General features: G+C 37.9%; 1 protein-coding gene across 4 annotated transcripts in view; it reads right to left on the bottom strand.

Annotated features, from left to right (window-relative positions):
* Positions 1 to 26170, bottom strand: part of GABRG2 (gamma-aminobutyric acid type A receptor subunit gamma2) — a 96604-nt gene that overhangs the window by 19708 nt on the left and 50726 nt on the right. The window contains exon 7 of one of the 4 annotated variants that reach the window (XM_039343728.1): positions 14172 to 14717. The exons of the other annotated variants lie outside the window; for them this stretch is intronic. Within the exon in view, the coding sequence (XP_039199662.1) occupies positions 14710 to 14717 (8 nt within the window). The 3' untranslated portion in view covers positions 14172 to 14709. Of the gene's footprint in view, positions 1 to 14171; positions 14718 to 26170 lie in introns of those variants that run through there. 4 annotated transcript variants of the gene reach the window in all.

Here is a 26170-nt window from a genome sequence, read left to right as displayed (position 1 = left end):
TTGTACTGCAGCTCAAATCCTTCCTCTCCCCCCTTCTAGTACAATTGCATTGACTTTTTAGCTTGTTTGCCTTTCAGTCTAAAAATTCAGGAGAAAGTAAGAGACAACAAAAGCATTTATGACCCAAGCATAAAAAGAGCAAGAATATTGCAGTTGCAACAATAAAACAACCAGACTGTTCATTCAGTGTTGTGGTGATCTTAGCAGTTTTACAGCAGAATCCAATGTTTGGCATCACATCTGTAACTCAGTAAAGCAGACACCAAGCTGTTTCATTGTATAGTAGTCTTCACAATGAAAACAAACAAACACCTGCGTCCAGTCACCACAGAAGGCTTCTAGCAAATACAACATTCACTACTCAGATCCTTTTTCAAGGCAGTAACTGGACCAGTGTGCTTTTGAAATTAAAAATTATGCTTTTAATTGGGAGAGCTACTTTGGCATTTGGTTAAAACCATAATGGAATGCTTGAGTTAACACAGCACAATAAACCTATAGGGACACCTTGTATTAGAATGTACAGCATGTTAAAACATTTAAATAATTTGAAGCATAGTCCCCCTAATTTTGGCAATGTAGTTATACTTGCCTGTTGTTCAACTACAGAAGCAACATGGGGATAATTATATATTTACCTTGGCAAATGCAGACCAAAGGAATTACAAAATATTTGTACTTAGCTTCAATTGGAATATGCCATTGGTGCAAAAATATATTTTGTGCATTGGCTTTCTGCTACTTAGTACATCTGACATAAAGGGCACTTTATTAATGGGTATTTGAAAAGCAAAGGCTGAAGTTTCTTGGTACTTCCTCAGGGGAATGAAAGAGGACAGAAACAGAAAAAAATGAGCACAAGTGATTCCAAGAGTCTCCAGACTGAGGTATGAAGCTCAGTGATCCTTCAAGGCTGAACTATAAGATACTTAAATATGCATTTTATGAACACCCTTTTTATTTTACAGTGTAAGTACACTGGGATCTGATCCATATTGGAGCCATTAGGGAGGGGGTTGCTTCTTTTTTTCCTCCATCTTTATTATTGATGGGGAAGACTCTTGAGAATCCTGTGGACAGTCAAGAAAACAAACCAACTGAATAAATCAACTCAGAGTTCTCACTTGAGGCACAAATGACCAGGCTGAAATTACCCATTTTGGACAACTATTTGAAAAGCTAGCTCTCTGGAGAAGGCTGTAATGCTGGGAAAGGTGGAAAGAAAGAGAAGAATGGGTTTACTAGTAATATAGTAAATGGATACAATGATGTTGAATGCACTTTGGAAGAACCGAACCAATTCAGGAAGAACTAAAGGACCAGGTTAGGGACAGATCATTACAGAGAAAATCTATCTATGTGATTGCTAAGAATGGACAACAAATGGATGGCATGTAATCTAGATAGATAGATAGATAGATAGATAGATAGATAGATAGATAGATAGATAGATGGACAAACAGACAGAGACAGAGAGAGCAATAGCACTTAGACTTATATACCACTTCACAGTGCTTTACAGCATTTTCTAAGCCAGTGGTTCTCAACCTGTGGTTCGTGACCCTATTTGGGGTCGAACGACCATTTCACGGGGGTTGCCAAACAACGCAGTCCACCATTTTTTCCCCTTTTCCTTGCTACTCCCTTTTATTCTATTGGCTTTCTCTTGAATAGAGTCTAATTCTATTGGCTTTCAAAAGCCAATAGGAATTGTCCAGTCTGTCTCTGCCCTGCTGAGCCCGCCAAAAGTCCCATTCTGCAAATGGTGCTGCATCAGTTGAGTAGTCCTCGACTTATGACCGATTGAGTAGTCCTCGACTTATGACCGGTTGGGGGTCGCGGCATTAAAAAGGTTGAGAACCACTGCTCTAAGCAGTTTACAAAGTCAGCATATTGCCCCCAACAATCTGGGTTCTCATTTTACTTACCTTGGAAGGATGGAATGCTGAGTTAACCTTGAGCTGGTCAGGATAAAACTCCTGGCAGTGGGCAGAGTTAGCCTACAATACTGCATCCTAATGACTGAGCCATCATATATATTTTTAAAAGGAGAGATCCTTTATTCCTGCCAATTAAACATTTACTTTTAATACCTGCATGATTATGGGCTTTTCCTTCCATATATATAACAGTGCTAGTCTATAGTGAAGAATAGGGTGAGGACTATTAGGACACCAATCAGTACTACTTCCAATCCTATGGGCTGCATTGGCAGGATAATTATGAAAAATGGGTGTGAGCATGCCCCAAATATAAATAGAATTGAAGTCTTCCATTATTTTCAGGGAAAGGAAAAATACATGGTTATTTTAATGATTTTCTGCAGTTTTGCCATCCCTTTTTAGAGTTATGATTAATATAGGCTCCTAGGGTCACAAAATGGAATTGAAGGTCCTGTACTGAGCAAAAGTGCTTAGACTTCTTTTATACCTTGGTCTTTCTATGAACATTCATAGTTTAGGCTGAACCCCATGGAAGTCACTACAGTATATTTTGACATTAATTTCTTGGCCCTCCAATAAAATATACATTGATTTCTTGGCCCCAACTATCCTTAAAGTCAAATAATATTAAACTATATAGGAATTTGTCTCCATTTACAGAACCACATTATCATGCAACATACGTGACAGTAAAGGAGAACTGAAACATTCTCCAAAAAGAAAAGATAGAGAAGTCTAGGCTAGTTCAATGATTTCATACAGCATATAGATTATGTGAAAAGGTATAGCAAATATGGCCTTAACAGATAAATACACAGTAAGGCCTGCATGCTTCCAACATTGAAGTACTGAATGACTCCATTAGTGAACTAGCTCGGGTAGCTATAGAGATAAATCAAGATTAGCAGAATTATAACAGCACAGTTAATATGTCAACATATCTGCATATAAAACATGTTAGGTATTTTGTTCTTTAATGTACAGAGCACAAACTTGCAATGCCAAGACCAAAATAGACTAACTGGAATTGAACTAACTAGACAATCACTTCCATTGAATGGAGCAAAATAGGTATCTTCCATCTTTCACAATGTTTGCCTTACAACCAGCCAACTTTCCTTATTGAAGGAAGAGGAGTACCTTAACTGCTCCTTTTATTTTATGTGCATAAAGATGAGCAAGTCTGAAATCGGAATTAAATCATCAAGACATCAAAAATTGGCATCAATGTTCTTCATGTGCTAGGAATTCCCTGTATTTATTTTAATGATGAACAGTGCCAGAACAGCAGTTGTATGGTGGAAAAAAATTGGTTCAGATTGATTCAATAAATTGTTCTTAAAGACTGATCAAATGTCTAACAGCTTAAGTAAGCATGAGTCACTACAGAGATGTGAACCAGCTTATACTATTGGCACATGCCCACATAGCATGTCAGCATGCACGTATACACCAGCTGTCCTAAAAAGAATTCTATTGCTTTCTGGTGGAAAGATTTTAAAAAAATGAGAAAAGAAAAGGATGGGCTCAGATTTGTTTAATTTTTCAGTTCATTCAACTGGATAAATATACTTTAAAGGGAATTGGGGTAGGTGGGAAAATCAACATGCTTTTCTCTTGTTTATTGTATCAGCCTCTGTTAACAAACTGAACAAATACAGTATATTTTAGATAAAATTATTTATTCAGAAATGGGAGCTGTCAGAAGCTGTATGCTACTAGGAAGGTTGTGATGGAATAAAAGTTTGATGAAACATGGTAGGAGTTTGGTAAGAGAAGTAATGAGTTCTTCTGGTGGATGGACAGGCATGATAGAGAGATGAGACAGAGATAGATAATAACTGGATGTGAAAGATCTGAGTCTATAAAAATTAGAATAAGAGAAAAAGATCCTCAAAAAAGAACTAATTGGTGGTGATTAAGGGAGAGATAAATAAATTGCTCATATTAGACATGTTGGAATATCTAAGGATTTTGGAATTGGGGATTTCCAGCTAAGAAAAATACTGTCCCAAGGAGCAAAAAAAGCATTAAAAAATTTTCAGAAGTATTAAAAAAGTTGTAAAAATCTCTAATGCTGCATGCAAGATAGATAGGAGAGACATAGAAATGAGAAGTGCAGCCTGGAGCATTGGAAGATGAAGAAGAGGAGGAAGAGAAGGAAGAGGAGGAGGAGGAGGAGGAGGGAGGAGGAGGAGGAAGAGGAGGAGGAGGAGGAAGAAGGAAGGAAGAAGAAGAAGAAGAAGAAGAAGAAGAAGAAGAAGAAGAAGAAGAAGAAGAAGAAGAAGAAGAAGAAGAAGAAGAAGAAGAAGAAGAAGAAGAAGAAGAAGAAGAAGAAGAAGAAGAAGAAGAAGAAGAAGAAGAAGAAGAACAACAACAACAACAACAACAACAACAACAACAACGTACTAGTGCAGATATCAGGTTAGAAACCAGGAAACTATAAATCCTAGTCTTATTTTAGGCACAAAGGTGATCTTGGGACAGTCACTTTTTTCAGTTCTAGGAAGGAGAAAATGGTAAACCATTTCTGGAAAAAAAACCTCGCCAAGAAAGCTATAGGGATTTGTCCAGGGAGTGTTCAAGAATCAGATACAATAGAATGGAAAGAAAAAGGGGGAGGGGTAAGGATAAAAGACAGACTACTTATAAGTACCCAAAAGGTAAACAGAGGCAGACCTGAGACATTTTTTTTCGTACAAATCAGCCCAGTTGGGTTCTACTCTCTAACAGAGAAAGGAATCATGGAGACAGGAGTGGTCCTCAATGTTCATCCAGTGGGGAAGAAAAAAGCCAGCAGTTTTACCTGTAAGGAATTCATCAATTAAATTGGTGGGGTGGGAGAATCAAGGCTTGAAGCACTGGAGCAATGGAGAAGCAAACTGGGATCAGCAGAGGCAAAGAGCCTACCAGGACCAAGTGGAGAGTGTGCATAAACTGCTAGATATTGACCTGTACATTTTGAAAGAGGCAAGGATACAATTGATTTCTTTAAATATGTACTGTATTTCACCTTTAAGAAGGTAAACTAGTTGGTTCTTAATAAACACTGTCTGAAAGAATCCCAACAAATTAAATAACTTGAGCTGGACTAGAAGACCTCCAAGGTTCTATTCTATTCTATTCTGTTCTATTCTATTCTAGTCTAGTCTAGTCTAGTCTAGTCTAGTCTAGTCTAGTCTAGTCTAGTCTAGTCTAGTCTATCTTAGTAAACCTAAGTAGCTTACTAACTAGTTAAGGGTTAATATTTGCTCATGTGGTATTATCTATATAACTATATGGTTGCTATTTTTATAGCAAAGCTGTTTTATAGTAAAGCTGTTCTGTTTGTTCATGATTAGTTTGATTTTAAAAAAAATGCAAAGGGTAGGATGAAGAAAAATACCCCTTAGAGTCTCCTCTTTTTGGAGGAGGAGAGGGCTGAAGTGGAAATCACTATCAGGCTTTGTTTAATGTTACTTGCAAAGGAGCTGGGGAGAACTGACTTGAGGGATCTCAGGAGAATCAGTTTCTCCTATTCCAGAAGAACTGGATTCAAACATTGGGTACATGTTTAAAGCCTTGCTTCTAGCATTACATTTAGTATCTCTGAAACTGCAGCTGACAACTGGAACAGAGTAGATCTATCAGTTGTGTAGAAAGCTTCCCAGAATTAGTATAATGTGGGATCAATCGGTCCTGTCTTTTTTCCAAGCATTTTCATCTAAGCCCACAATTAGGGTTTCATTCAGTGGTAGGATTCAAATATGTGAACAACCAGTTCTCTGTGTGGATGCTGCTTCTGGAGTTTAAGCTATGAAAAATGTGTCTAAGGAGCAAGAGACTAAGTCGAAAACTGGGTATAGGGACACAGCAGAGGCGTGACTTTTACTTTAGACTTAGTCTGATTGGAGCAGGAAGATTAAGACAACCCATTTGTGGATTCTCCATCCAATCATGCTGGAGAACAACCAGTTCTCTGATAACGGTTTCAACAGAATTCATTTCAGAGTCTTTATGTATGCTATGTTTTCAAATTTTGCTCTAAAGATACACCTAACTGTATTCTGGGACATGGTGACTAAGTGAAAATCACCGATTTGAAAACATGTTCCCCTCACCCTCCAAGTCTATGTTAAATCACCTTCTATTTGTGGAGTCCTTTCTGAGCTTCATATAGTCTCTTCTATTGGCATCTTTTATTCAGATATATGACTATAGAGGCACAAAATTATGTCAAACTAACACTGAGGGGGACAACCTTACATAAGAGAGTGTGCAGTGTGTTGTCATGGAATTTTCATGAAAATGCCTTTCATTTGTAAAAACATTTCCAATTTTAACTAATTTGACTACTTAAGTGTAGTTGTACACTTAAATATTAAGTGTGTGTTATCATATTATACATTGATTATTGTTAGGCAATTAGTAGTATCACTATAGTATTGCCATATCTGTATACAAGAACAAGGTATTCTTTATACCATTTATTCCAAGGGTAAATGCAATTTCTTTCTGTAATGTGCTACATTTCCTATAGCTTCAGTGTAGCAGCTCTCACATTCAGGAACTTACATTTTATCCCATTTAAGAACTGCTTCATTTGTTGCAGTGCAATAAATGAGTGACATTTTAGTTGTGAAGAGAATTCATAGAAGCATTCTGGAAAGCCAGCTTGCTTAAGACTGAAGAAGCATCATGTAGATCTCCAGAATAAGCTCCTCGGCAATGCATATACTTACAAATGTAAGAAGAGGGGGAGATTGTGTATACATATGGCATTGAGCTATATTTTTCCCATTTAGTTCTCAAGAGGCTTGTAAAACAGTATGGTGTATCCAGAACAGCTAGATTTGATCCAAACAATTTCCAACACAGAATTTACATAAGTAGGAGAAAAAAATAAACTGGCCATAAAAATAGTAAGAACAAAAGTTGCAAACCTTCCCTGGAAATCAATAAAACTTGGCAGAATTTTGTTTTTGGTGCTGGGAAGATTAGTATGCCTGTAAAAAAAAGACCATCAATATTCAGCATTAAGTTTGAATATTGATTGAGCTGGCTCTGAAGATACCATTATTCACCAATGTGTAAATAATCTGCAAATGAAGATGTATATGCTTCCTTTTATTTTCTCTCCAATGAACAGCCACGAGAGAGAAGAATAATTCCTTTTTCTTGTTTGAGTTGTTCAGACTGGTTAAAAAAAATTGCTTCCAATTAACTTGTACAGTGCACTACTATTCCAATAGAATTTAAGAAAATTGCTTTGAGGTTGTGAGATACAGTATATTATATTTCAGTTCACATATCACTAATAAGAAAAAGAACATCTAGATCTGAGCCAACTTGAAGACACTTAATTCAAACATTAGCTTCTTCAGTCTATTAAACTATTAATCATTCTCTTCTTCACTTCACTTTTCTCCCAAACAATGTCAAAAAATTTAGAAGGTATAAGTGCCAAAATCTAAACCCATTTGCCATGCAAACAGAAGCTGGAACAGAATATAAAGCTATGTTATTAGATTTAACTCAAGGGGGAAATATTAATTTTAACTAGTTATAATAGCAGATACATAGCATAAGCTTCATCCCTATGTTATGCAGTAATAAATAATAAACAATGCCACAGTATTTCCTATAAATAAATAAATTATTAGTAGATTTATTTATTTATTTATTTATTTGCTGTATGATCATAGACCAAGAGTTAACATGAAATCAGAATAAGGTACTTGAAAGCAACAAGGGTAATAAGTCATTGATATCAAGATGGCTTTTGATTTTATTATCCATACACTATGGGAATAAACTTACAACTTGAATTGATAATGATCCTTCCATTGAATATGAGTGATTTGCCTATATCAGGGGTATCAAACTGCCAGCCCATGGGCTGGATGCATCATCTGGAAGCTGCGCCCACCCCATTGCTGGCAATGGCAAAACCGGCCCGATATATTGCATGATGTCATGTGATGTCACGAGTTTGACATGTCTGTCCTATATTATACTTTTTTCTTCTTCAAGTCAGTCTTGGCTCCTAACAACTGCATTTCTTCTTGGCAAGATTTCAGAAGTGGTTTGCCCATTGACTTCTTCTGAGGCTGAGCAAGAGTAGTAAACCCAAGGTCATCCAGCTGTCTTCGAGCCTAAGGCAAGACTAGAACTCACAATCTTCAAATTTTTAGCCTGATGCTTTAACCACTACACAAACTTACTCTCATGCTCACTGAACCAAACATCCCTTTTTAATTTTAACAGAAAAAAAGTTTAACTGAGGTTAGGAGAGGAAACATACTAGGAATTGTTGGGGAAGCAGTTAAAATGTAAGAATAGGGAGAGATAATATTGCGTTTCACTGAACTGAGGTAACTGAATTGCTTTCCTTTCATTAAAATGCAAAAGAGACAAATTTTGCTCCCATTCAAATAGTAGATTGGCTGTTCTACCATCTCTGGGAACGAACATAATAACAAAGCATAATCCCCAGAGAGCTTGTTAAGAGGAAATATGGCTTTCCTCTTTATACCCAGGGTGACCTTACCTTTCTCTTATTCCATCCCCAAAACCACAGAGAAATAGGCCAGTCAGGGTTTGAAGAGATAATTATATGCTTTTCATTTATATTTGTATCTACAGATCTATATGCATATTAAAAAGGGGAAAAAGTGTCAAATAATATTCTAAAGTACATTTGCCACATTAGCGCATGTTTCAAACAAGAAGATACTGTCAACTTTTGAAATGAACCTGGCTGAAGCCATCTTTGTCATTCACAGTTGCCACACCAGTTGGGAGGGAGGGGAAGATGAAAATGGAGGTATTACTAGATATAACATTGAGCGATCCTGTGGGAACCAAGGTCATCTTCACAGGTGCTGGAAGATGAAGAGAAGGAGTGTCAAGGAGCCTGCCAATTGGCCTTATTGGGTAGCATGATCAATGACATGGTAGGGGTCTTTTACCAACAATTCATCCTCTCCTTTGCATTGTCAGAAGCTACTTAGGTGAAGGGTAAAGATGTAAAGGCAGATAGACTAGTATAGAAATTTCACAATAAACATCCCCAAAAGTCTAGCGAGTCTCCAGGTGATAGAACAGAAAATTAGCAACCCCCCCAAATGTATCTGTGCTTATTATTTTCCAGGAACTTCTTTCTCTCTAGAGGAGTCCGACTGTCAACTTTTGAAACAAACTTGACTGAAGCCATCTTTGTCATTCACAGTTGCCACACAGGCTTGGGGAAGGGATGAAAATGGAGGTATTGCTAGTCATAACATTGAGCGACATGGGAACCAAAATCATCCTCACAAGTGCTGGAAGACAGAGACAAGGAGTGTCAAGGAGCCTGCCAATTGCTCTCATTGGGTAGCATGATCGATGACATGGTAGCAGGGAGGGAAGTATTACATTTAGTTACATTGAATCCAGATGAGAATTTGGTTTCACTTTAGATCGTGCCAATATTATGTATCCAATAAACATGTTCTTTGAGGAATTTTCAAGCCTCAAAGTTCTGATTTGTTGGCATTCATTAGTCGGAACCTTGACAACTCAATATGCTTTTTGCTTAATAATAGCTTCCTTGTCCTGATGGGACTTTTGATTTTCTAAGAAGAATTGAACTAGCACTGTGCAAGAGGGAAAATAAAATAAAATCTTCTCTACATAACTAGTGTTGTCTGCTTCCTGAACTGGATGCTTTTGATAGATGGGTTAATTCATTTGACAGAAACAGAAAACATATGACAAATAAAAGGAATAGTTTTCACAATATGTTTGAACATATGACAAACAAAAGATAAAGCTCTCATCTATCAACATTAATTAGTTTCCATAGGATGCACATTTTGTGTTGTTCATTTCTTTCCAAATTTATTATTATGGTTGGTTGCACAGACAGACAGATGTTTAGGCTGGATTCAGCATTTTTGTCCATCTGTCAAGTCCTTCCCAGGGATCTGGGATAGGCAATCATTATTATTTATTATTATTTATTATTATTATGTCCTAGCCATTTTGACAACTGAGTTCTCAAAGAAGGCAACAATGTAGTGGTTAAGGCATGGGACTACGAATGCACAGATTCATGTTAAAGCCTATTCAGTCAGTCAATCAGTCAGTCAGTCAGTCAGTCAGTCAGTCAATTTCTATTCCTGTCCATCTCAGTCCAATTGACTCTCAGGCACCAAAGGTTTCTGAGTGAGTTTGGACTCATTACTCAATCTACCACCCACTTAACCTCACAGGATGGTTGTTGTGGATAAAAACTGGAGGAGGATCTTTTATATATGCCACAAAGAGCAAGATATAAATCTAACAAATAAATATATTTACTTTTGAGACATTTTTTCCCCAAAGAATTCCATCCACTTCCTTCAAATTGCTGAAACTGTATGAAAGTCCATTGTTGTTGTTGTTAATTGTAAAGTCATGTCCAACCCATCGCGACCCCATGGACAATGTTCCTCCAGGTCTTCCTGTCCTCTACCATCTTCTGGAGTCCATTTAAGTTCACACCTACTGCTTCAGTGACTCCATCTAGCCATCTCATTCTCTGTCGTCCCCTTCTTCTATTGCCCTCAATCTTTTCCAGCATTAGGCCCTTCTCCAGTGAGTCCTTCCTTCTCATTAGGTGGCCAAGTATTTGAGTTTCAACCTCAGGATCTGGCCTTCTAAAGAGCAGTCAGGATTGATCTCTTCTAGGATTGACCAGTTTGAACACCTTGCAGTCCAAGGGACTCGCAGGAGTCTTCTCCAGCACCATAGTTCAAAGGTCTCAATTCTTTGGCACTCAGCCTTTCTTATGGTCCAACTTTCACAGCCATACATTGCAACTGGGAAAACCATGGCCTGGACTATACGCACTTTTGTTGGCAGGGTGATGTCTCTGCTTTTAGTATGCTGTCTAGATTTGCCATAGCTTTCCTCCCCAGGAGCAAGCGTCTTTTAATTTCTTGGCTGCAGTCCCCATCTGAGGTGATCTTGGAGCCCAGAAAATAAAATCTGTCACTACCTCCATTTCTTCCCCATCTATTTGCCAGGAATTGAGAGGGCCGGATGCCATGATTTTGGTTTTCTTAATGTTGAGTTTCAAGCCAACTTTTGCACTCTCCTTCACCCGCATCAAGAGGCTCTTTAGTTCCTCTTCACTTTCTGCCATTAGTGTGGTATCATCTGCATATCTTAGGTATGAAAGTCCATACTATTCTTTATCCTTTAAATTCACATATATGTATAAATATAGATGTTAATTCAGAGCATTCAGTGTTTGTAAACCATCCAGAGTAATTTAGGTTAGCTGAATGATGTAGAAATTTGATAAATAATTAAATAAAATAAACACCTGTCTTATGAAACATTTTCATTGTGACTTTATTGGAAAATAACTAATTATCACAATATTCTAGCTTGTCATCCCAGTTTTTCCCAACCAGTGATAACTTTTGGTTAGCAGGCAGGATATGGCCTCATTTTTGCTTTTCCTGTACACTATTTGCTGGACATTTGTGAAAGGGAACCCTGGGAAATCCTGTTTTAAGGACTTTTTGAACAAATTGTTTTCTTCAACCCCCTAGCAAATCCAATCTCTAAAGCTAATGCTATTGACCGCATATATAAGGAAGAAACATGAATTCCAGATACTGCCCACCTCAGAACTTCCTGCTAAATGGTGAGTGCAATGATCCCAAGAATAAATGTCATCTCAGAGCCAGTCTAGAAGTAGCCAGCTGTGGTACAAGCAGCTTAATACTCAGAATTTGCTCCATCAGTTCTAAGGATTGCTTATGGTAGGATAAAAGGTTAAGTGAGTGTAAAAGACCTTCATTTGCAGACAAGGAAGGAGCAAGCAAGATACTTCCAGCTACTTTCAAAGTCAAGGGACACCATTAGATTAAAAAAGTGGACATACTACCCCAGGAAGCTACTAAGTAGGAATTTTAGCTAGATTTTAGCATATCGATTCTGTTAAGCAAGGGACTATAACAATTCTGAGCTACAAGCAAGAAGAAGAATTTTATGCTGTTCAGATTCATATCACCTAATCCTTCCATATCTCAATTTTATCATTTTTATTTTTACTTATGTAAATATCTCAGTAAATTGCATCCCTAGTTTTGCTAGAACATTTTGTTTCAGATTCCCCTAGGGAAAGGACTCTAAGAACAGTAAGTAACAAGCAAAATTTGTCTTCATTCAAAAGACTGGAGGGCGAAGCAAAAAGCAGTCCAGATTCATTGCAGCTTGCTTGGAAGCTGGTTGTGATTTGACAGGCTACTGACAAACATTTCAGGCTGCATCAGGCAAGTGTAGAATGCAAAGCAGGCTAGCTCAGGAGTCTCAAAAAAATGTTGGGGAGTGTCATGTCTCTCCCAGTGGCTAAACACCAGGGTTGGTGAGAAGTATTTTGGATTCACCTTCATGTCATATTTTGTGTACATGACAAACACTTCTTAAGGATTGGATGGGTAAGGTCAGAAGCAAAAACCTCGAACCAGAATGTTCCACTACAATATACATAGACCCTAGGATTACGATGGCAATTGGGATGGCGATTGCATTGCTAACTGTTGTGAGCACAAATTGCAATATCACATGATAGCCTCACTTAGTGATGGAAACTCCAGGACAATGTGGCTTGGAAGAGCAACTTGCTATATTCCTGCCAGATTCCCCATGAATTATCTTTGTGGGTAGCTAGCAGGGAAGATCACAAATAGTGATCACATGATGTACTTTGCTGTGACATCATAATCATGAGCTGGGCTTGTTGATTTTTTTCAGCACCACTATAAATCTGAACAGTCAGTGAATGAATGGAAGTAAGTCAAGGACTACCTGTAATGAAGCACAGGAGTTAACCATTTTTTTCCTGCTAAAAATTAAGAGGCTCTTAGTCTATAATACTGCACAAAATCATATTGCACAAAATGGAGAAAAAGGAAAGTCATTTGAAACTTCTTTCTGCATCTTAGTCTTTGTAATTTTTGGATTTTTAATTAATATCTATTGAAATAAACCCAGTTTATTAACAAGTAAGTCCATGAATCACTGCCCGTTAAGACTTCCAGATATTGGTCGGAGAAGTCCCCAACCAAGCAAAGCAAAAAATAAGACTATTTCACTTTGCTTTTAGAAGGGGCATGTTGCTTTATGAAACAGCTTGAAAGGAGCTCTTCATTTATAGAATTATTGAAGAAAGCCTCCTTTGGAATTTTGGCATCTATATCAAACCATAATGAATGTCTAAAGATCACTTGTGTGCAAAAACTGATCTTATGCACTGCCTTTCCAGTGTTTGATTCAACTGCATAAGCTGAGACAGTTGTGTGTTGGTGTTGCCATCCATCTTTCATTCCTCCCTGTAGATACTATGCTTTTGAAGTTTTGCATAGAAAAAATTGTGTGAATATAAATGAGATATTCAAAATCAGAAACTACACTATGGAAAATTATGTCTTCCACCCAATTTAGCATTTAAAAGAAAAGGATTTCATATTCAACTTCTTTTTAACAAAAAATCATTTTAGACAGATGTTGGGGGGACTCTATATACATACTAACATAATCACAGCCTTTATTTTTTCATAGTTCCTTGAGGCATTCTTGTGTAACTAATTGTTCTGCCAAGTACCTTTGTGGCTTGCCTTAAAGCAGAAATAAGATGCTTTGTATTCTAAGATGGTGACGACAATCCCATTACAATTCTTAAAGAGTACAAATGACCCAGAACAATTTGCAAGGGAACAACACATTGAAACTTTGTAGCAACTTAAAAGGTCATCTATAATTATGAAACAAACATAATCAGAGATCTTCAGAATCCTAGACAAATTGTTCCAATTAAAAACTGGTTATCATCCAAGTTTTATACAGTCAACCAACTTGATAACACTGGTCAGAATGCAGACCTTTGATAAAGAATGATCATCCTTTCTGTCCATCTTTGCTAATGCTTTTCAGCCTGCTATCACTGATTGCATGCAGTCTTTGGAATCAAACACACTGGTTCCATAATAAAGTGTTCCTTAGAATAGGGGTTTTTAAGCTTCTTCCAGTTGCAGAATCTGTTACTTTAAAAAAAATGTCCAGAACTCTTGATCAAAAGGCAAAATTCTTGTGGCTGTATTTGGTGGTTTTACTCCCTCTGTTATTTTTCATAGAACCCACCAGGTTCTTGTGAATCCCTAGGTTCTATGGAACAGAAGAAGAATTCTGCCTAAAGCCGAATTCTCTGAAGAAGCTCCTGATTGCAAACATTCCAAATTGCCCAATTTACATTTAGCAATATGAGATCTATCAAGTCAAAGGCCACTTATACACTTGATTGCAGTGACCTTCTCCCTTAGCACACTGGCCAATTCATTGCTGAAGGTCTTGATCATTTGTCTCCTTAACATTTGAAAGGGGCACTTTCATAGCATCACATGTCCTTCAGGTTGGGCAATTTCAGAAGACTTCCAAGAATGTCTTCAATATGTGGTTAATTTAAAATTGAGCACTGACAAATAAATGTAAAGCAAAGATACTTCTTAATGTGATATCACACTTTTCTTTGAAATTTATGCAGGCGTGAGGTGAGGCATTCATGAAAATTATACAAGGCAGATACAAACGTTCTGGAATTCTTCCTAACCCCAAGGTTTATAAACTGAGGCTGTAGGAGGCATCTATATTTTCTTCTGGGTAATGAAGGAACAGTTTGTATGGATGGATGTTTCTGTTCTTCCCCCATGTTGTGACTCTGTGTTTGTATGCAGGCAGCACATTCCGCTCTGGGTCAAATAACTGGAAGGAAAGAGGGAAGTGAGCTTAAATTGGAACAATCTGCAACCTTCTAAGCAGCTCTGCTACTGCCTCTCCTGTAGGGATCAGTTGAAGGATTTCTTTTCAGATTTCTTTCCTGCCCTTTGATATGGCCCATTCTCAAACTGTTACATTTTTTTCTTTTCCTTTTCCTTTGGCTAGCTTGTTTTCTTTACATCAAATCTATTCAGTTTTTAGAGAATTGTTGTCTTGATGGACAGAAAGGAGGCCCCAACTACTTTGCATAATTTCTTTCGATGGGACTTCTTAGTTTCCTTTATATTCACTTTTTCTTTACTTTCTGAGTGATGCTACCTACATACCTTCTAGCTATGTGCATAAACAGACATCACAGTAGTTATTATTAGTGCATTTATTTAGGTATCTCCAATTTCCTTTCTTGGAACATTCAGGAAATAAGCAGCCCATTGACCTCCTGCATTTTATCACCTTCAGGCTAATCAGTTAAGATCTAAGAACAGAGGGAATGCAGTCTGTGTCTGTCATGTAATTGTGATAGACTCACAAAAGCAATACTGAATACTACCGATGTGTGGATTACTAAGTTTACTTCCACAGAAGCATCATTTAAATTCTTATACTTTTCAGTCCTTCAGAATAATTTTGAAGCCATTTTCCCTTCTCTGTCCCCGGGATGGCAAAGGTCATAATTAAGTAATCAGTGGATCCATAGATGAGGGTAGAAAAGTAATCAGTCAGTACCCAGTCCTGAGCTACTGTAGCTATTGATACAACAAATTTTCTCTTACCAATATTTCATAAAAAAAGAAAAAGAAAGAAATGGCTAGCACTCCCTCTTCCTGTTTCCAAAACATATTCTATGTGGCTGTCTAGTTCCGTTGCAAAAGCTTTAAAAAGAGTAAAAGCCTTAAAAAGAGTAAAGTAAACCTGAAAAACTACCAAGTCATGATACCTCTATTATACGCAAGAGCATTTTGTCATCTGGGATGGTGAAGGACAAGCATACTAACAAGTTTTTCTATAGATGTGGTGGTCAGAGTAAATAGCTATTTTAGGAATTAAGAACTGTCCCTTTAAGGATAGCCTTTTGAGTAACGTAGTTTAAGTTACCTGGTCATATCTGTGTTTCGGATTGGCCACTGGGAGGGACTTCTGATTGGCTACCGGGGATTTCTGGCTATGGGCAGGCCACCGGGGTTTTAATGAATTCCAGCCATGGGAGCGGTTTGCTCCTTTTAACATGGAAGATACTACCTCTTTTCACCTACATGTTGGGGTCAGATTATGAAATGTACTTCAGAAGAATCTCTCCAGTAACTGTGAGTTAATGTTTAGAGAATGCCTGGTGAATTAAAGTAATCTGCATAAAACCCTTTCCGTGGAGTTTATCGAATGCAAAGTAAAATGGGCCTTAGGAAATCTGAGCGACAACAAAGCTAGTGGAGGTGACAGTATTCCAGCTGAGCTATTCAAAATCTTAAAAGATGATGTAGTAAAAGTGCTACACTCAATTTGCCAGCAAATTTGGAAAACTCAACAGAGGCCACAGGATTGGAAAAGATCAGTTTACATTCCAATTCCAAAGAAAGGCAATGCCGAAGAATGTTCAAACTATTGCAACATTGCACTCATTTCACATGCTAGTAAAGTTATGCTTAAAATCCTACAAGCTAGACTCCAGCAGTATGTGGATCGAGAACTACCAGAAGTACAGGCAGGATTTTGAAGAGGCAGAGGAACTAGAGATCAAATTGCCAACATATGCTGGATCCTGGAAAAAGCTAGGGAGTTCCAGAAAAACAGCTATTTCTGCTTCATTGACTATGCTAAAGCCTTTGATTGTGTGGATCACAACAAATTGTGGCAAGTTCTTAAAGAGATGGGAATACCAGACCATCTTATTTGTCTCTTGAGAAACCTATATGTGGGTCAAGAAGCAACAGTGAGAACTGGATATGGAACCACCGATTGGTTCAAAATTGGGAAAGGAGTCCGGCAAGGCTGTATACTGTCACCCTGCCTATTTAACTTATATGCAGAGCACATCATGAGAAAGGCAGGGCTAGATGAATCAAAAGTTGGAATTAAGATTGCTGGGAGAAATATCAACAACCTAAGATATGCAGATGATACCACTCTAATGGCAGAAAGGGAAGAGGAACTAAAGAGCCTCTTGATGTGGGTGAAGAAGGAGAGGGAAAAGTTGGCTTGAAACTCAACATTAAAGAAACCAAAATCATGGCAATCCGGCCCTCTCAATTCCTGGCAAATAGATGGGGAAGAAATGGAGGTAGAGACAGATTTTATTTTCCTGGGCTCCAAGATCACCTCAAATGGGGACTGCAGCCAAGAAATTAAAAGACGCTTGCTCCTGGGGAGGAAAGCTATGGCAAATCTAGACAGCATACTAAAAAGCAGAGACATCACCCTGCCAATAAAAGTGTGTATAGTCAAGGCCATAGTTTTCCCAGTTGCAATGTATGGATGTGAAAGTTGGACCATAAGAAAGGCTGAGCGACAAAGAATTGAGGCCTTTGAACTATGGTGCTGGAGAAGACTCCTGCGAGTCCCTTGGACTGCAAGGTGTTCAAACTGGTCAATCCTAGAAGAGATCAATCCTGACTGCTCTTTAGAAGGCCAGATCCTGAGGTTGAAACTCAAATACTTGGCCACCTAATGAGAAGGAAGGACTCACTGGAGAAGGGCCTAATGCTGGAAAAGATTGAGGGCAATAGAAGAAGGGGACAACAGAGAATGAGGTGGCTGGATGGAGTCACTGAAGCAGTAGGCTTGAACTTAAATGGACTCCAGAAGATGGTAGAGGACAGGAAGACCTGGAGGAACATTGTCCATGGGGTCGCGATGGGTCGGACACGACTTTGCAATTAACAACAACAACATCAAGCAATAACAGCCCCCTCTGCTTGAAACAGAACAATACCCTTTACAGGAACTCTAAGCTTAGTTGCACTTTGTATCTTCCCCTTATCATCCATTGAAGCATTCTAAACGACAAGCCCAAGGAAGAAAATGAATTGCTAACATCTGCCCACAAAAGACAATTGCTAGAATCTGCAAGCAGTCAATTTAGCCCACATTAAATCTGGATGTTTTTTAATGTGGAATAAAAAGTTATGTGAGTTTGCTTAGTCATATAAAAAAAAGAAAAGAAAAGATAGACAAGAAAAAACCCCTCTAAGCTGTTGCTGTGAAGGAAACTTTGTTAAGTCATCCAGTCATCTTTTCATTTTAAGAACCCATAACATCCTCTGAAGTCAGAAAATTGGGAAGCCGGCTGATGCAGCATCAGTGGCTAAGTAGACTATCAATAAGTTCCTCAAACCTGCAGTGCTGCGGATGAAATGTTCACTGATTTTTCAATTCCAAATGCAACCAATTGAGCCAGCAATAAATAAATGTTGTCAATGGGTTGACAATACAGAAGGCAGAACTGATTTGATGCAAAAAGCCCATATGGAAATATCATCTGTTATACCACCTGCTTGTCTAAGAAAACACAGGTTGATCTTATTATGCAGTAGCAAAATATCTACTGCAGTACATTTTAAAAATGATAAGCAATCTGTAATCCCAGTTATTCAGAATGAAAAAGGGCTAATAATTGTAAGTACTTACCTCCCTAGCAATAATACACAAATCCATTAAATTAGTGATAATCATACAGTAAGAAATGGTCATAATTCTATAACTTGGTTTTCTGAATTGCTCAATTTCTTCATACAGTTGCCTCCTCATTGGTCTAGTTCACACATCATAGACTACAGTAATTCATAATTTGGTTTGTTTCCTTTTGGGTTAGCATCTTTTATGAACTCAACAAACTGTGGCTTCTTCAGCATACTGCAGTTAAGCAACAGCGAATCACCATCAAGTGCAAATCTATGTAGAGTTGAAACATTCACTTGCAGCATTAGTGCAATCTCAGGCTGCTTTAGTCAGTTGGAACCGCTCTCTGTCTACAGCTGAAAACATATATAGGTCTTTTCACAGATTCCTAACTGTAAAATACTGAATGCTAATTTCCTAATAAAAGAACTGAACGTTGGAGAAAGTTTTTGGCTTCTCTGTGAAAAAAATCTGGATGTTGTTGGTCATGTTCTTGGAGACCCTAAGACAGGGGTCTTCAAACTTGGCCCTTTTATGACTTGTGGACTTTAACTCTTAGAATTCCTCAGCCAGGTATGCTGGAAGTTGAAGTCTACAAGTCATAAAAGGGCCATGTTTAAAGACCCCTGCCCTCAGACATAGTTTCATTATAGCAACAAGTTCCTTTGGGGGTCAACATTTTAAGCTGTATTCTTAACTACTGTAACTGGTTGATTTGGGTTTGATAATGCATTCCCTAATCATAACCTTCAATGAGATAACCTTTAATGTTTTTTACTTTTTCTAAGATTTGGATCATTTAGTTAAATCTCTCATCTGTTTCCAAAACAAGGAGAGAAAATTATAGGCAACAAATGATGGTTTGTAGTCTTCAGCTGAAAACCAGATACTGTATGCAGTTTTTTTTTCAATTTATCAAGATAAAACTATCACTGAAAGAGTTTACCACCTGAATATTTTATTTCAGGGAGAGGGTTGCTTCTGCAGCTTTGGTTTTGTTATTACAGAATATAAAACTACAGAAACATACAGTTTATTGTGCAGAAGTCCAGTCAATTACAAAATCTGTACTTATACCTTTCCTTTTTCCTGCCTAAATGTAAAATTTTGCTTTTGTCCACATTAAAATTCTAGTTATTCAGAGCACTGGGACATTTTTGGATAACTGATTTGAAGCAGTTAATATTAAGTGAGTTCTACCTAGAGATGTACTGATATTCAGTTCTTCAACATTCTGTATCAACTTGGATAATATCCACAAATTAATAGAGATTAGTTTGCACATACTTGAATAAAATTAATGTTGCAGATGAGAAAGCCCTCAAAAATATGACATCATACACCACCCACTTAAACTGGGCATAAATTCTCTGGAAGAGACTCTAGTTCAATGATAAAACACACAGTGGAAGTTCACATCCAGTCCTTGGCATTTTCACTTAACAGAAGGGGTGTTGGTCTTACCTGAACGCTTTTTCTCAGCATGATGATGGAGAATCCACCAATGGGTTAACTTTGTCTTCTATCCGCAGACTAGTCATCCAATTTTGCTCCACCTCTACTCCTGGGACCTCCCTGCCCCAGTCTCGACAAGGCGAAAGCTAGTTGGCTATGTTTTCTTGCGTTGACTCCATCCTCTCCCCTCACAGGACCTGACTGGCCTCAAGGGTGGGAGTGGATTCTCCATCGTCATGCTGAGAAAAGGCGTTCAGGTAAGACCAACGCCCCTGGTCTTACCTGAGGTTCCTGGCTGGCCTTCCTTGTGCCAAAAATTTCCTCCTCCCTGTAATTGGGTGGCTCTAGTTCATCTTTAGTGGAGGTTTGCCTCCTTTCGGCTCGGGAGAATTGTCTCTCTATAGCCTGGTGACATCGCTTAGCCCCCCTATCCACTGCTTTGGAAGGCCTTTTGGCCGATATTGCCTTGGCCTTGATCTTCCCAGCCACCTCCTGCTTGGATGATCTCTGTCTTTTATGAGCAGGGGGGCTGGTGGTGGCAGGATCCTGCGCTGTTTGAACTGTGCTGGTATCTGCCATTCTTAACTGGAATGATTTACAATTCCGGTCTGGTTCACGGTAAATGTGAGCTGATCTATGTCTTGTGTTCAATTATTACTATTATTATTAATATTATTATCTTATTTTATTTATTATTATTATTATTGATCATTGCATAGTCAGCTAGATGTTCAGACTGGATTTGGCATTTTGTCTATCTATCGAGTCCTTACCCAGGACCTGGGATAGGCAGATGTGGATGTTTGATGGTATTACAGATATCATCGCAGGATGGAAGCAGTTCCTAGTAAGGCCACCTTTTGCAATTGACTAATAGCCAATTTGTCAATGCCAATGGTGTTCAAGTGGTGCTCCAGTTGTTTTGGGATTGCACCCAAGGTGCCTATTACTATTGGTACTACCCTTGCTTGCTTTTGCCACAGTCTTTCTATTTCTATTTGTAGGTCTTTGTATTTTGTTATCTTCTCCAGTTCTTTCTCTTCTATTCTGCTGTCTCCAGGCACTGCCACGTCCACTATCCAGACTTTTTTGTCTTTCTTATCGACAATTGTTAAGTCTGGGGTGTTATGTTGCAGGTGCTTGTCTGTTTGAATTCTGAAGTCCCAGAGCAGTTTAATTTTATCATTTTCTATGACTTTCTCTATTTTATGATCCCACCAGTTTTTGCTTACAGGCAAATGATATTTTTTGCAGATCTTCCAATGCACCATTGTTGCTACTTTGTCATGCCGCTGCTTGTAGTCAGTCTGTGCAATCTTCTTGCAACAGCTTACCAGGTGGTCCATTGTTTCTTCAGCTTCTTTGCATAGGCGGCACTTACTGTCTGTTGCTGTCTTCTCAATTTTGACTTTATATGCATTTGTCCTTAAGGCTTGGTCTTGTGTAGCAAGAATTAGTCCCTCGGTCTCTTTCTTCAATTTTCCTGCTCTTAGCCATTGCGAGGTCTTGTTAATATCTGCCTTCCCAGCTATTTGTTTTAATGTATTGGCCATGTAGTGCTTTGTCTTCCCATGCCTCTATTCTCTTCTTTATTTGGTCTTTCTTGTAGGCCAGTTTGGTCTCTCCAGTAGTCAGTAAGCCTTCCTAATATACTAATTTCAGTGCATCTTCATCATTGTTCTTCAGATATTCTTCCAAAGCCATTTTTTCTTCTTCAACCATCTGATGTACTTGTAGCATTCCATGCCCACCTATTATTATTATTATTATTATTATTATTATTATTATTATTATTATTATTATTATTATTATTATTCCTATGTGGCTAGGAAGAAGGGCTGAGCTTGGGTGGAGTTGAGGTTGTTATTGGTCAATCTCAATCTTTCTCATGCCTCCCTCAGCTGGATTTCCTGGAGGCTACCCAAGAAAAAACAACTGCACTTGTATTCTGTGGAATACGGTCTGTGTGAGCTGCAGGGAAACTCCGGGAGGGATCTGCGGAGTCTAAAAGCCTTCTGCCGACCAGCTAATCCCCAGCTTAAGGCAATGGAAATAGCAGAAGTCTTGGAGGTGTTTAGCTGATTTAGGGTAAGAGCCTTCGAGAGCTGTGATATTCTTCTGCAGCTCACCAGCTTCGCATGTGTCCTATTGTTCCCACGCAGCTCTCTGGCTTCCGTATGATCTGCGGGAGGTTTAAATTGTCCGCTGATCAGCTGTGCTAATGAATTCCGAATTTGTTTTGGCTATCCTGGCTAGCCCTGTGAGAGGATTGGGTTGGGGGGGGGGAGGAGATTGTCTCTCCCTTTGTTCAGGGTCACACTTGGTGACCGGAAAATGGCGTCCGGTTCCTTGTTTTTCCGGCGATCGGCTGGGCTCAGGCCAGTATCTTGGTTGAGCTACAATCTGCCAGCAGAAAGGGCTCAAACAAATGTTCTTTGCAGTTCCCCACCCCCTCTTGGATTGATCAAAATAACAGAAATATACAACCTCAAAGAAGAATCACTTCAGGGTGTCAAGAATTCAGTCTAATCGGGCTCAAGACTAGTCGAGACTGGGGCAGGGAGGTCCCAGGAGGAGAGGTGGAGCAAAATTGGACAACTAGTCTGTGAGCAGAAGAAAAAGTTAACCCATTGGTGGATTCTCCACTCATCAAGCTGGAGAATTAGATGCTTAACATAGGAAAATTTCTGCTAGAGATCTTAGAATTACAAACAGATGTGCTGGAGAAGGATTGGTGGCAGCCCATTGTTAAATTTGGTGTCTGTGTGGGGGTATCATAGCCCCTTATTTTCCTGGGTTTTGGTCTATGAGTGCATGTTTTAATATATTTTTTAAAAACAGTCATCTTCTCTTTTGCTGACTGAATGGTTATAACCTATCAAAATTGGCAGCATCAAATACAAATATTTTGAATTGGAAAAAGGGAACCATGTTTCCCTAGGATAATTTTTAATGCTTTTAAAAATCAATAAATGCTCTTTTTCTAACCAATAGTTTTTGAATGATTACATTCTCTCTCTTTCTCTCTCTGCAGTTGTCATTTGATTTTAACTATTTGCTTTGCCTTAAATATTATCAAGTGTGAACAACCAGACTCATATGTGCAGACTTCAAGCTAACTGCTTTATTAGGTCCTGTTATAATATAGGAATCTCTCCAGTCTGGCAGCTCTTCTCTGTGAACTATTGGATAAGGCTCCAAGGAATTCAGGGAGGGTTAGTTCTGACCTTTTTATGGTTATGCAGTGACTCTAGATTTGTCCAGCACTTCATCTCTCCTCCCTGCCAGGCTGAATACTTCCCAACAAATATTTAAACCCTTTCATCACATTTTACATAGTAGCATTAAATGTATGAAATGATAAAAAATGTGTTTTATCATGTCTGGGATGAAGCAATATACCACTCCAATAATTTGTTTAATTAAAGCAAGGAAAACAAGGTGAATCCACAATTACTCATTGTAAGGATTATCTATTATATAGGGATCAAAGCCTGAAAATTAAACTCTTAAACAAAGCAATCTGTTCTGCAGAACATCATTATGCATCATTCTACAATGAAAGTTAACACTAATGTTGCAATGTATACCTAGATTCCTGGAAAAACGGACAAATTGCTTACAGTATACTTCAATAGGGTTACTGCTCTAAAATCCTGTCTACGCTCAAAAGCTAAGCAGGATTGCATCTAGTTACCACTTCATGGAAGAGCATCTGAGAATGTAGGATAGGCTGAGGAATTGGGGAGGAAAAAAAACTCATAAAGGAGACTTCCATGCTGCAGGTGTCTTGAAATAGTTTATGGTATGGTTAAAGCAACATTGGCAATAGAAAGGTATGGAGAGTTATAGTGAATGGTGCTGGCTACATTATTTTAGCTCTGCTTCCTCTTTTCTTTTGCCTTATTTCATGCCTTAGGTTTCTTTTTTCTGCTAATTCACATTCCTATTCTGACCTTTGCACATTACAATCCATCCAGTGGTGGAATTCAGTGGGTTCACATCATTTTGGTAGCTATTTTTTTGTTGCCCAGGCCCAGAATGGACTTCCAGAAGTGGCATCCACACAAAGAGCTGGTTGTTCACATATTTGAATCCCACCACTGAATCCATCCCAAAGTAAATACAATGAGGGTATGTATGCACCATTGCTTTGTTAACTGCATGGCTGTGCCGATATAGTCTTCAAAACTGAAGTTCAGCTCAAGATTATCTTTACCTTTCATTGTTTGTTTATTTTCTGTAGGAAAAAAGGAAAAAAACACTTCTGCTTTAGTAATTTAGAGTCACTGCCAATCTCAATCTTTCGGGTGCTTAAATTCATTTGACAATAGATTTTTACAGCATGCTGTTTCATGCATTCAGGTATATTATCACAGTTGGTAGCAACATTTAAAAGTATTACAGTTATTTTAGCTACATTTTCTCCAAACGTTATTCCCTCAAAACAAAACAAACAACAACAACAAAAAAAGAACTTTGATTTAACTAGAGTGAGATCTGGGCTGCTGCGTGACTTGAGCATCCAATTATACTGCTTCCTCATCACCCAGCTCTCAATTAAAACTTCTTGAAACAGCTGGGATGGGAGAAAAAGCTCTAGCAAATTAGATAAGTAGGTTATCAAAGTGTAAGATTAACAACCTTAAGTTGAGAAGGCAGCACCTTCAGTTACTGTATGTTGCATAAGGAATTCACTGAGCAATAACCACCTTGGAGACCCCCCTGTTTATTATGGAAGATGTAGATGTGCCAAAAGCCAATGTCTTTTTATTTTATGGGTACTTTTCCCCTTCTTTTTTTTTTAATGTTTGAGCAGTACCTCTTCATCAGAATGGCCTAGAAACATCCTTTCTGCTTTATTATTGTAAGTTAAAAAAAATGTGACATTTAACAATAACCCCCGTCCTCTATAGCAGGGGAGGCAGGAAGAGCAAAGTTCCACTTGGAACTGAGTGCCTATTGGGCCTCTTTCTCTGTACATCTGACTGAACAAATGGAAATCCTATCCAAGCCATCATCAAATCCATGTGTATTTAGACAAGAATTTAGCAAAAAGGGGCTTCTTCCTTCCTGGATCTTAATTTAACATCCTTCAAATATTTCACTACCAGTTTCTAGTGTTTAAGTCCAGTAACCTAGGTAATAAAGAAGAAAGAAGAAAACTGACAGGTGGAGATTACCAAACAAAACTATTACACAATCACTTTTCCACAATGATATTTGGATACAATAGGTACAGTCTATCTATTGCTAGGTGCCTGGATCAAGCACTATTCTCCAGGAAACCAAATTAAGTAAACAATGCTCTGAAATAATTAGATAAATTATAATTTTTTTTTAATTATGGTTTGGCATGGATTCTAAATCTGAGGCACATTCGTATTCATATATTCTGTCTAGCTCACAAAAAAGTGACTTTGCATGGCATACAATAGCATATGGAAATACATACATTAAAGTTATTTTAGGAATTTTTATTTCAGCATAGTATGCCTGTGCCTTTTTTGCTGGAGAGATTGAGTATTGTTTCAATAAGTAAACTAGGTCCTATAATTGCTTTAGGGTCATGGTTATCCATCACAATATGTTGTTATGACTTTCTCCAATTGCCAGCTGCAATAATGAAATAAGAGCACACTTTGTGAGTGAAACTGCAGCAGTTAATGAAAATCAATAATTAGATTTAGTTGTGATTTCAGTGTAAAGAAGTACATAGACGCTGAGATAATGCAATTTTCAAAAAGTGTCATTAATTCATAATAGTTCCAGAACTAAGAATGCTGAGACATTTTTATTTTCAGCTTAATATAAATTATTTTTAATATATGATTTATTGTAAGTTTTCTTTTAAAAACAACTCAGGACTAAACAGCTTAGACAAATTATTTTAGCTTTACATCTGTTAAGTTGTAGGATATTACATTTTCATTTAATTTATTTTATTAGCTTTCCCACCAAGAACATAGCTTTTACTTACTATATGAACTTTTACAATATTTTATCATGAAGGGAAGGCTAACTGGTTTTTTTTAAATAATACTATTGAGATAGGTTTGTGATGGAATCAATAAAAATATTTAACATATTAACAGATACATTGTTGCATTCAACTTTCCTGGAAACCATTTTGAAATTTGGTTATTCATATTTTCTGAGCAATTACCCATAGGATATTTTGCCACACTTTGTATCTACCTCTGGAAGAAAGACAATGTGATATTTCACTTTTTTCTTTTTAATAAATTTACAGACATTTCTAAAATTCTGTTTTCACTTTGTCATTATGGGGTACTGCATGTAGTTTACTGAGAAAAAAATGAATTTAAACAACTAGAATTAGGCTGCAGCATAACAAAATTGACAAAAGT

The sequence above is a fragment of the Crotalus tigris genome, unplaced genomic scaffold, assembly GCF_016545835.1.
Source record: "Crotalus tigris isolate CLP2741 ecotype Arizona unplaced genomic scaffold, ASM1654583v1 scf7180000017551.9496454, whole genome shotgun sequence".
In the NCBI taxonomy this organism is placed as follows: Eukaryota; Metazoa; Chordata; class Lepidosauria; order Squamata; family Viperidae; genus Crotalus; species Crotalus tigris.
Note: the sequence above shows the minus strand (reverse complement) of the source record. Positions and strands in the feature narration are given on the sequence as shown.